The sequence below is a fragment of the Chiloscyllium plagiosum genome, unplaced genomic scaffold (genome assembly GCF_004010195.1).
Source record: "Chiloscyllium plagiosum isolate BGI_BamShark_2017 unplaced genomic scaffold, ASM401019v2 scaf_63532, whole genome shotgun sequence".
NCBI lineage: Eukaryota > Metazoa > Chordata > Chondrichthyes > Orectolobiformes > Hemiscylliidae > Chiloscyllium > Chiloscyllium plagiosum.
The window spans coordinates 1-11970 of NW_025206634.1; the positions used below are offsets into that span (position 1 = coordinate 1).

Sequence of the window (11970 nt, forward strand, 5' to 3'; positions counted from 1 at the left end):
GCTTTGTGCAACCACCACCGGTACAACTAACAAACCCGTATATATATTTACAGGGAGGACGAGGGAGGGGCACTGAAGTCCCTCGCCCTCACCAGGAGTGCCCCCAGGAGGTTCCTGACTCGCTTTTGCTCGTTCACGTCGAGCCCAGGCGCCTGGCGAGCAGCGTGGGCCGACCAGTAAACTTTTTCGAAGGAGCTCCAGCGGTCGAGTGCCAGTTGGGCTCCATCCCGGCGACTCAGTTTCCTCAACAAATTCCCAGAGTTCCTCGAGGGGGAGATCGGTGGGGGGCACCGGGGACTCAAAAATGTTGCTGGAGACAGACTCTGCATCATCCCCGGTGTCCGCCACCGATCCCAAACCCTCCTCCGGGAGGTCACCCTCGGTCACCGACCCCTCCCCCACCGAGAGGATGGGGGCTGGCCCGGCACCGCCAACTGGCCTCAAACCCCCGGTGACCCCAGCCCCAGGGTCACCGGCGGTACCTTCCTCGGCACACCACTTCCCGGAACGCCCGGGTTCGGGTCGTCAGGCAGCAGAGGCTCGGGGCTCCTCTCCTCTCCCGACACCGGGACGCCTGGCTCCTCGGGGAAAAGGTCATCCCCCAGGGCCAAGGCCCCCAGAAAAACAGTCTGGGAGGGAGGAGTGAGGATAACACCTTCCTCCCCTCCGCCGCTCGACGACCCAGCAGAGGGTTCTCCGTTGTCGCCCGCACCACGGCTCTCGTGGTTCTTAAAGTCCTACCGGTGTCTGCGTGGGTTTCTGCGGGTGCTCCGGTTTCCTCCCACAATCCAAAAATGTGCAGGTTAGGTGAATTGGCCATGCTAAATTGCCCATAGTATTAGGTGAAGGGATAAATGTAGGAGAATGGGTCTGGGTGGGTTACGCTTCAGCAGGTCAGTGTGAACCTGTTGGGCCGAACGGCCTGTTTCCACACTGTAACTAATCTAATCTAATCTAATCTAATCAGGTGCCAGAGGAGTTGAGGCAGCAGAAAGGCCCTGCTGTAGTCCCTGGGGGGTTCAGGTAAGTCAGGCCACGGTGCGAGATAGTCAAGAAACAGTGAAGGCTCATCCCCTAGAGAGGGGCAGTACCACCGGCGCGCTGGTAGAGCGTCTCTCCCCTCCAAGGGCCAGCACTGCTTCCTGAGAGAAACAGGGGGAATTTATGGGCCTTCCCCTACCCACCCGCCTTGGTGGTCATGGGGCCCGAGGTTCCCCCCCCCCCAAGCCTTTCCCAGAACACTATTGGCTGGGGGAAAGCAGGGGGTGTGGCCAGGGTGGGGAGGGTCAGCCGTGTTACTTCTTGCCCCGCCCCTGGTTTATCAGGTGATGGTGGGCTGGGTGGGGCAGGGGCCCAGTTCCCTCCCCGGAGCCCAGAGACACAGCTGCTGCAGGAGGTGAGGCAGCGGTAGTTCCCTGCAGGTTAGTGCTAGGGTGTGATGGGACTTGGGCTCAGGGACCCTGGGCCAGGCGTTGAAGCCCCAGGGGTTGGGTGCCAGGTCAGTGGGTGTAGCAGGGCCAGGGTCAGGTACGGGTTTGGGGGGCAGGGTTCCCGCGCTGGGGTGACACTGGCATGGCCGCGGGGGCATTGTCGTGCTGGGCGGGGCAGGTCGTGGGCTAGGTGTCGGGGAAGGTGATAGGGTGGTCTCACCGTGGGGTGGGCCTGACGCATTCGGCATTCCTGAGCGTCTTCCGGCCTGCTGGACACTCACCCCCCTCCCTGCCACAGGCTGAGGCATTGGAAGCCTCCGGCTTAGCCCCCGGTACCAGGGCTTGTGGTGTTGACTTCGGGGGAGGGGGAGTGGGTGCAGTGGCGCCACCCTCAGCTGTTGGTGTGGGCTGGGCAACCTTCTGGGTGGGGCAGTTTTTTCTAATGTGCCCCACCTCATGGCACAGGTGGCACCGCACGCCGTCCGCCATCCAGAAGGCGTGGTAGGCCGTGCCCTCATGGAGGAGGGTGAAAGAGCCCTCGGTGACCTCCTCCCGGGCCAAGCAAATAAACACCTGGTGCCGGAAGGAGTAGGTGTGTTGGAGGGCGGGGTCCGAGCAGGAGCGGTTGCACACCCGACCAGATCTCCCACAAGGTGGTGAGGTGGGGGAGAAGGAGCTCGATGGCAATGAAGGGTGGGACGTTAGAGATCACGACCTTCTGGGCCATAACCTCCAGAAGGTCGACAGGCAGATGTATCCCGCCCACAGTGAGCCCCCTCTCCACGGCCAGGTGGATCGCCTGCTCGGTCTTGAGGAAAAAGACGGCCTTCCCGTGCCTGAAGGGGGTCGTGGTTGCAGCCGGGGTTGGAGCAGCCGAGCCTAAGGCAGCGGCTATCCCAGCGTAGGTGCGGCTGGGCCCTGCGACCTTTGGGCTCACCATGCTTTGCTGTCTTCCACAGGCTTGTTAAGAGTCCAGTCAGGTCCCCAGGCAGCAGCAGCGGTGGAGGCAGGGCTCAGGCAAGTCCCAGGCAGGCTCTTGGTCACAGTGGTAGGGGGCAGACCTGTTGGGGAGGGTCCCCCGGGCAAGTCCCAGGCAGCAGCGGTGGAGGTCCTGGAGGGGCCGAAGACGAGTCCCAGGCAGCAGCAGCTGAGGCAGGTCCGGGCGGGGTCCCAGAGACTAGCAGTGGGAGTGGGCCCCAGGTCAGCAGCAACACTCCCTTGACCTGGGTGAGGCCCAGGGTGCAGCTCCAAAAGCAGGCCCAGGACTCAAAGCTCCCACCTCCTTCTGCCTCTGCCTCCTCCTCCTTCCTCTTCTCTTTCTTCCTTCCTTCCTCTCGGAATGTGGGGCAGCTGGTCCAGGGACAGTCCCCTTCCTCTCAGACACAGTCAAGGAGGAGAGTCCTTGCGCACACACACTGATCCAGCTTCCCCAGAGCCAGCTCTCAGAGTGAGCAGAACCTCTGACACTCCTGTTTTCTTTTCTTTTTTAACCCCCACACTACCGCCTAACTGCAGTAGTGCTTATTTTTTCCCACAGCACCCATGGTGTGTATGTGCAGGTGTGAGATACAGTGAGAGACACAAAGTGCACGAATCTTTATTCAATTTCCACCACCAGGAAGATAGGAAAACACCCGCGTGGCCAGTGACAAACACTGCCCTTCACATCAAAGGGCAGTGCTGTGTGATCAAAACAGTGAAGGGGAGGGTAGGGACTAAATCAAAATAGAGTTGGAGGGAGAAATAATGCACTCCACTCCCTGCGGAGCTCACCTCTCCCTGAACAACTCCAGGGTGTTGGTGGAGACTGCCTGCTCCTTCTCCAAGGACACCCGGGCTCTAACGTAACCAGATGGTTTTATCCTGAAATGGTTTCATTACACTCTCAATCCCAGATTATTACTGAATTGAAATTCCACTGCAGACAGGGTTCAGACCAGGTCCTCAGGGACTGCTCTATGTTACAGGGTTTTTTTTTCCTGTCAGCGTGTTCCTCCTCCCTCAGCAGACACACTCTGACAGTAGGATCCATTGTGTTTTAAGTGGTCATCAACAGTTGGTTCACATTCTGCAGACTGGCTTTATATTTCAGATTTAAAAATGGGTCCAGCAATCCAGAGGCTGAGTCTAAAGCTGTGGGGACATGGGTGTAAATTCGGTCAGGCCCATGGGATGGAAAGGGTGTAGCTGAGTGGAGGGTAAGTGCCCATTTGGACCACTGAAGCTAAAGAGCTTGTTCCAAGTGCTGGATCGTCAATGGACCACGGAAAGAAACTGGTACACAGTCAGTCAGAGGGAGAGCCATCGTCCTCAATAAAGCACATTTTAATATCTACCAACGTTTTCTCATTCCAACACCGATCGCCTTTATTGTAACTGGGATGGCACAGGGAATACCATCCTCACCATCGTGACCTGTGAACGTGCAATGTCCTGGGTGGCAGTGCATTGTGGGGGAGGGAAAGGGGACGTGGATAGGGGAGATGGAGACGCCGAGTTCAGCATTAACGCAGACAGCACTCCGGAGATTGTACCTTCGCCTGTTAATGTCCCACGCGAGGGTTCACTCCCATGAGTCGGAAGATGAACCCAGCAATCTTCTCGTAGATGAGGAACATGAGAGCAGAGGTGAGAGCGGTCTGCAGAAGCTTGGCTTCCAATCCCTTGTACAGGCCCAGGAGACCCTGCTTCCTGTTTTAAAGAAGGAGATTTTCCTTTAGATAAAAGACAATGTTATCACAGCGAGAGGACGGGAGGGACAGTCAATTGTAGGTTACAAACAAAGGCTGTTACAAAGACGGGTTATCCAAAATATTAGAACATAGAACAGTACAGCACCGTACAGGCCCTTCGGCCCTCAATGTTGTGCCGATCTTTTATCCTACTCTGAGATCAGACTAACCTACAGACCCTTCATTTTTCTATCATCCATGTGCCTATCCAAGAGTCGCTTAAATGTTCCTAATGTATCTGATTCTACTACCATCACTGGCAGTGCATTCCACACTCCCACCTACCTCTGATATCCCCCCCAAACCTTCCTCCAATCATCTTAACATTATGCCTCCTCACGGTAGCCATTTCTGCCCTGGGAAAAAGTCTCTGGCTATCCACTGTATCTATACCTCTCATCATCTTGTACCCCTCTATCAAGTCACCTCTCATCTTTCTTCACTGCAATAAGAAAAGCCATAGCTCCCTCAACCTTTCTTCATAAGACATGCCCTCCAGTCCAGGCAGCATCCTGGGAAATCCCCTCTGCACCCTCTCTGAAGCTTCCACATCCTTCCTATAATGAGATGGCACGGTGGCACAGTGGTTAGCACTGCTGCCTCACAGTGCCAGGGTCCCAGGTTCAATTCCAGCCTCGGGCAACTGTCTTTGTGGAGTTTGCCCGTTCTCCCCGTGTCTGCGTGGGTTTCCTCCGGGTGCTCTGGTTTCCTCCCACAGTCCAGAGATGTGCAGGTCAGGGTGGATTGGCCATGCTAAATTGCCCATAGTGTTAGGTGCATTAGTCCGAGGGAATGGGTGGGTACTCTTCGGAGGGTCGGTGTGACTTGTTGGGCCAAAGGGCTTATTTCCACACTGCAGGGAATCTAATCTAATCTAATTGAACACAATATTCCAAGTGTGGTCTAACCAGGGCTCTATAGAGCTGCAGCATAACCTTGCAGCTCTTAAACTCAATCCCTCGGCTAATCAAACACACCATACGCCTTCTTAACAACCTTATCAACTTGGGTGGCAACTTTATGGGATTAATTCAGTTTATCGTTGACGAGGCAGTGAAAGAACACTCGGTAAAACTAAAGATACTGGCTGTTGGAAGGACGGTTATTCTGAATTGTTTCATTTCTCTGTTTTTTTACTCCGACAATCTGTAATGTTGGACTTATTATTTCTTTATTTTTCTAATTTTTTTCCCCCGAAGGAACTTGTACTGACAAATCTGTGCCCAAGTACCTTTGTACCTAAGGTGGCACCTTGTAAACGTTTCACTGAACTCACCTGAGTACATGTGACAATAAAACTAATTCAATTCAATTCTGAGTGGAAGTGTATGAACAAGTGGTTTACATGGAGGCAGACTGCAACACTTTCAGAAAAAGGATAGATAACCCATTGTGGCTGGGAATATATAGATCTCGGATTTGAACCCAGTTGAGTCTGGACAAATTTCCTCAGGAGCTAAAGAACTTGCCTATTCTCTCATTGTCTGAAACTCTTTGCACGAGGTAAACCCATTGGAAAACCTCATGTCAGTGGCTTAGGATTCTGGGTAACCCACGATGGAGGATGGGAAAAATTTCTGGCTGTAACAGTTGCTCCTTTTATTGAGGCATTTTAGGTGTTGGAGGTGATTTCCTCGAATTCCAGGAGCAGCAATTACTGTTTTATATGCTGTTGCATTGTTTTGGAGCTTTGGAGAGAAATAAAGTCAAAACAACAGCAGTTTTAAAAGAGAGAATGAGCTGCCAGAGGGAGTGGTGGAGGATGGTATAATTACAACATTTAAAAGGCATCTGGATGGGTATATGAATAGGAAGGGTTTGGAGGGATATGGGCCGGGTGCTGGCAGGTGGGACTACATTGGGTTCGGATATCTGGTCGGCATGGACGGGTTGGACCGAAGGGTCTGTTTCCGTGCTGTACATCTCTCTGACTGTATGGTAGGGAAACTACTGATGCAGAGAATTAATCTTCACTTGGAAGGGCATGGGTTAATTAGGGATATTGAGCATGGCTTTGGCAGAGGGAGGTTATGCCTAACAGATTTAGTAGAATTTTTCAAAAATGTGTGTGGATGAGGGAAGTTCAGCTGATGTAGGTTATTTGGAGATTAGCAGAGCTTTTGACAAGATCCCTCATGGGAGACTGACTGAGAAGGTTACAGCGAATGGTATTCAGGGAAAGTTACAGAGTCATAGAGATGGACAGCAGACATTTCGGTCCAACCCGTCCATACCGACCAGATATCCTAAATTAATCTAGTCCCAATTGTCACTATTTGGCCCATATCCCTCCAAACCCTTTCTATTCATATACCCATTCAGATGCCTCTTAAATGTTGCAATTGTACCAGCCTCTACCACTTCCTCTGGCAGCTCATTCCATTCACGTACCACCCTCTGCATGGAAAAGTTGCCCCTTAAGTCCCTTTTATATCTTTCCCCTCTCACCCTAAACCTATGCCCTCTAGTTCTGGACTCCCCCACCCCAGGGAAAAGACGTTGTCTATTTATCCTATTCATGCCCCCCAATGATTTTATAAATCTCTATAAGGTCACCCCTCAGCCTCCGATATTCCAGGGAAAACAGCCCCAGCCTATTCAACATCTCCCTCCAACTCAAAACTTCCAACCCTGGCAACATCCTTATGAATCTTTTCTGAACCCTTTCAAGTTTCACAACAGCAGGGAGACCAGAATAGTATGCCATTTTGCAAAAGTGACTGAACCAATGTCTTGTCCAGGCTCAACATGACCTCCCAACTCGTATACTCAATGCTCCAACCAATAAAGGAAAGCATACCAAATGCCTTCTTCACTATCCTCTCTACCTGTGACTCCATTTTCAAAGAACCTCCGAGATTGCTAAATTCTTAATCTTGTAATTAAGGAATTAAGGGATACGGGGAGAGTGTGGGTAAGTGGCATTGAAATGACCATCAGCCATGATTGGATGGCGGAGTGGACTCGATGGGCTGAATGGCCTCACTTCCACTCCTATGTCTTATGGTCTTAACTATGAAACGTGGTGAGATGGGTCAGAACCTGGCTTAGCATTAGGATACAGAGGGTAGTGGTAGAAGGCAGTTTGAGTGACTGGAGGCCGGTGTCCCACAGTGTACCACGTGGATCAGCACTGGCACCGTTACTGTTTGTCATATACACAAATGATATGGATGAAAATATAGGGGAAATGTTGAGCTAATTTTCAGATGGTGTAGTAGTTAATAGTGAAGATGGCTTTAGGTTACAGGAAGATATAGATAGGTTGGTCTGATGGGTAGACGGTACTTAACCCCCGATAAGTGCAGGGTGATGCACTTTGGAAGAAGAAACAAGGGAGGGGAGTACAGTCGCACCTCGACTTACGAACTTAATCCGTTCCGGGACCCGAACTGAATCAATTTTTCCCATTGTTCGGATAGTGTAAGAACGCTTGGATGTAACAATAAACGCTGTTCACCGCGCACGCGCCAAAGACGGACTGAATGAGATCACGCGGGGCCTGAGAGCTTTTGTGTTCAACAAGCGCGTAGCAAAGCAGAGCAATGAAACCACGCGGTCGGACATGGGGCTTTTTGCGTTCGTACCTTGAATTTCGTACGTACGTTGAAGCAAAATTTTACGTCCAATCCTGTTCGTAAACCAATTTGTCCGTGAACGGGGTCGTTCGTATGTCGAGGCGCGACTGTATTTAATAAATGGCCAGACAGTGAGTGTCTCAGAGAAACTGAGGGATCTTGAGGTAATTATTCACAGATCCCTGAAGTCAGCAGAGCATGTAAAAAGGATAGTTACAAAGGTCTATGGGACACTTGCTTTCATTAGCCGTGGCATAGAGTAGAAGGGCAAGGAGGTAATGTTGGAGTTGCACAGAGCGTTGCTCAGGCCCCAGCTGGAGTACTCTGTGCAGTTCTGGTCACCTCACTGCAGGAAGGATGTGACAACACTACAGGGGGTACACAGAGGTGGTTCACGGGGACATTATCTGGGACGGAGTTGTTGAGCTACAATGACAGACTAGACAGGCTTGGAATGTTTTCTTTAGAGCAGAAAAGAGTGAGGAGGGGACACGATTGAGGTGTATAAGGTTATGGGGGTAGGGAGCAGCTGTTCCCCTTAGTTGAGGGGTCAATCACGAGGGGGTATAGATTTAGGATAAGGGGCAGGAGACTCAGAGGGAATTTGGTGAAAAATCTTTTTCACTCAGAGGGTGGTGCGAATCTGGAATGTACTGCCTGGGGAGGTGGTGGAGGTAGGAACCCTTACCTTTCAAAAATGTTTGGATGAGCACTTCAAATATCGTAACATTCAGGGATATGGGATGTCTGCAGGAAATAGCAGGCCGTTACTGGTAGTTAGTGACGGTACAGACCCGATGGGCCGTTGGGCCTACTCTGTACTGTTTCATTCTATGATTCCTAATTCTTGATATCATTCCATGAATCTGTTTGAAGACCCTCTGGACCAGTTTGTTTGTGACATTTTTTTCTGTTAGCCAGTGAGCTGTGTTCTAAAGAGCTAAGAGTCCACTCAACTAGGCCCCAACTCACCTCACTCTCTGTCTCAAGATGTAGACCACTCTTCGGAGGCTTCCCACAATCCTCCCCTCTGAATCCCTCTTCTGTTGGCCAAACTGGGGAGGGGTGGAGGGGGTGGGGGAGAAAAAGACAAACCGGATTTACCTCAGGAGGGCAAAGCCCCTGCTATTTCCCCACAGGCACTGGGCCACAACAGTGGGCCCCCTTTCACAGACATGAGCATTGACGGCGAATCCTCGGTCGACTATTGAACAACAGAAGGCCTCACAACTGAGGCCAGCCCTGGGTCAATACCCAACAGGAGGAGATCTGTATTCACTGGGATCGGAGCAATATACCCCAGTCTGTCCACACAGCTTTTCCCAGGACACTCCTGGGACTTTGACCACTGTGATGTCGGGAAACATCGCAGCCGACAATGAGCAGAGCAAGATCCCACAAACAAAGCAAACCCGGGAAAACCCCTCCTCCCGTCCTCGCAACAACCTTCTGCAGGTAGAGGCCCAGGGATACTCCCCCCTCCAGCTGAGGCCAGTGGATGAGCCTTACTCAGACTCCTGTGACAACGCAGAACTCTGTCAGTCCCAGATTCGGGGTTGTGGCCCAGGTTGTGTGTTCAGGTCCCTGGAGTGGGGCCTGAACCCATGACCTTTGACCTGAAAGTGATCTCTTGGGTCGCTGCTGACCAATCCCTTGCCGAATGGCGCTGAGGCAAAGAAGTTCCAGAACTCTCCGGTTCCATGCCTGAGGGTAGGCCGGACTACCCGGGACTGCCAGTGAGGAGATCACGTGACCAGGAATCCGGCAGTGGTGGCATGACATCACATGGTTGGGTGGCCACCATGAACAGCTGCTGCTTCTAGAATATTCTCTGGGTTACTGCCTCAACCATGACAGGGAAAAGGAAAGGCTGAGGGAAACCAGCCATTTCCAATCAGGGAATATTCTCCAACTCACCCTCAGCAAGGACTGCACCGTCTGGAGGGGGTATGTTACTGTTGTGGCAATTGCCTTGGCGATTGCTCCGATAATGAAGACCTCAAGCGCGGAAAGCTGGGAAAACAGATGGAGACAGAAACATCCTGAAATACGGCCACCCTCTGTGTGACAAAACCAAACTCAAAACAAACCCTCTGGCTTCAGCAGACAAGATCCCGGACTCAGGACTCACATCGTGTCTGGGCCAAACCTCCAACTGCAGGCCTCACGCCATGATCCTGACCCCAATCCAACCGTCAGACACTCTCTGGGTCTAACCTCATCCCCAGGGTCACTGGGCTCCAACCCCTCCACCCGAGGCTGTTCCCGGGCCTAGTGTTCAGGCTTTGGCAGCTCTGGCCCTAAGGTGCCCATCCGGTAGAGGCCATTCCATTTCAGACTGTGTACAACCAGGATAAGCCTAAATCTGGGATAATCGCGTCAATATTTTTTCATTGACTTTCTCCCAGGTAAATAGCCCCTTTTGAAATGGATTGAGAGTATCAAGTTCCTAGGAGTGATGATAACCGACAACCTGTCTTGACTTCCCACTTAGATGCGATGACCAAGAAGGCACAACAATGCCTGTTCTTCCTCAGAGAGCTTGGGAAATCTGGCACATCCATAAGGACCCTCACCAACTTCTCCAGAAACTGTGGAAAGCATACTGCCCGGGTGCATAGCAGCCTGGTACGGCAACCACTCTGCCCAGGACCGGAAGAAACTATCGAAGGTTGTGTGCACAGCCTAGACCATCACGGAAACCAACATTCCCATCCATGGACTCCATTTACACTTCTCACATCATCATAGCCCTCTCCCACCCCGGTAATGCTCTCCCACAGCCTCTTCCGTCAGGCATAAGATACAGAAGCTTGATCACACGCTCCAACAGGTTCAGCAACAGGTTCAGGAACAGCTTCCTCCTCGCTGTTATCAGACTGCTGAATGGATGTCTGTAAATTCACATAATGGGGATCTTGTTAACGGTGACCTTGCTTTGCCCACATGTTGTGCAGTGTGACCTTGTATGTCTCACTCAGTCTAAGTGCCTTACGATCACTACGACCATATTTGTTATGATCTGCCATTCGTGCTCACAAAACAAAGCTTCTCTCACTGCATTTAGGTACATGTGACAATCAATCAATCAGTCAATCGTTTGTTCAGTGAGTGGGTGGGTGGGGAGACAGCATCAGAGCAGAGTCCAATCCATCTCTCACTGACTGCCCGTCTCTCAACCAATTCCCTGGATCACCAGCGGAGTCCGGAATCTCCTGCAGGCATGGAGCTGTTAAATTTGATCCAGCGTGTTGCCCGTCCCTAATTGCACTTTGAAGAGATTTGCCTGGTCATTCCAGAGGGCAATTAAGAGTCAACCACATTGGGGTCTTGAGTCCCATGTAGGCCCAGAACCACAGATTTCCTTCCTTGAAAGACATTATGGAATCATTTGGTTTTTAATACACTGGGTGGAAGTTGTACAGTTAACCAAACTGATGTGAGCTTGATTTTGGAGATTTTATTAATTGAATTTAAATTCTATCCCCTGTGGCAGGATTTGAACCCATTTTCCCAAGGTGTTTGGGTCTCTCCAATAACCAGTTGAGGGCCGTTACCTACTGTCTGCCCCGAAATCCCATCAGAGCAGGATCTGGCTCCTTCGTGTTAATGGAGGGTAGGCCCGAAACTCCTTACCTCAGTGCGGCCCCTCCTCAGTTGGCGCTTAAGCCCCTCGTAGAACATGAACTGGATGGCGGGGTTAAAGACGAGGAGGAGGGAAGGGAAGGTGCTGCTCCACAGAGCCAAGATGCCCTCCTCCCTCACGATTCGGCCAACGGCATCTGCAACAGAGCATAGAGGAACACTGTGTTGGAAACCACGGAACTGGGGTGTGGGATGGTCACGGCACTGGGTCGGCACGGCAACACCGAGAGGGTCAGAGAGCAACTCAGACTGCCCAGTCCAACAGGAGATCGCCCCGACACCAGAGGTCAACCAACAAACCGGTAACAGAGAACATTCCGGAAACACTCAGGAGCTGGAACAGCCCCTGTGGAAAATGGAAGACGTGCCCCCTCATCAGAGAGAGTTTGGGGGCTGGGGGCTGGGGGCCCCTCAGCACTGATCCTCTCACAATACAGCACTCCCTCAGCACTGACCCTCCGACAGTGCCCTGTGGAAAATGGAAGACGTGCCCCCTCATCAGAGAGAGTTTGGGGGCTGGGGGCCCCTCAGCACTGACCCTCTCACAATACAGCACTCCCTCAGCACTGACCCTCCGACAGTGCC

At 52.0% G+C, this 11970-nt stretch overlaps 1 protein-coding gene across 1 annotated transcript; it reads right to left on the minus strand.

Annotated features, from left to right (window-relative positions):
* Nucleotides 1-3739: 3739 nt before the first annotated feature.
* On the minus strand, nt 3740-11711 carry LOC122546531 (peroxisomal membrane protein PMP34-like; the record flags this gene model as incomplete). Its single annotated transcript, XM_043685223.1, has 4 exons — nt 3740-4121; nt 8713-8795; nt 9658-9753; nt 11377-11711. Coding segments are annotated over 4 exons (662 nt in total), but the record flags the coding sequence as incomplete, so codon positions are not given.
* Nucleotides 11712-11970: the final 259 nt, after the last annotated feature.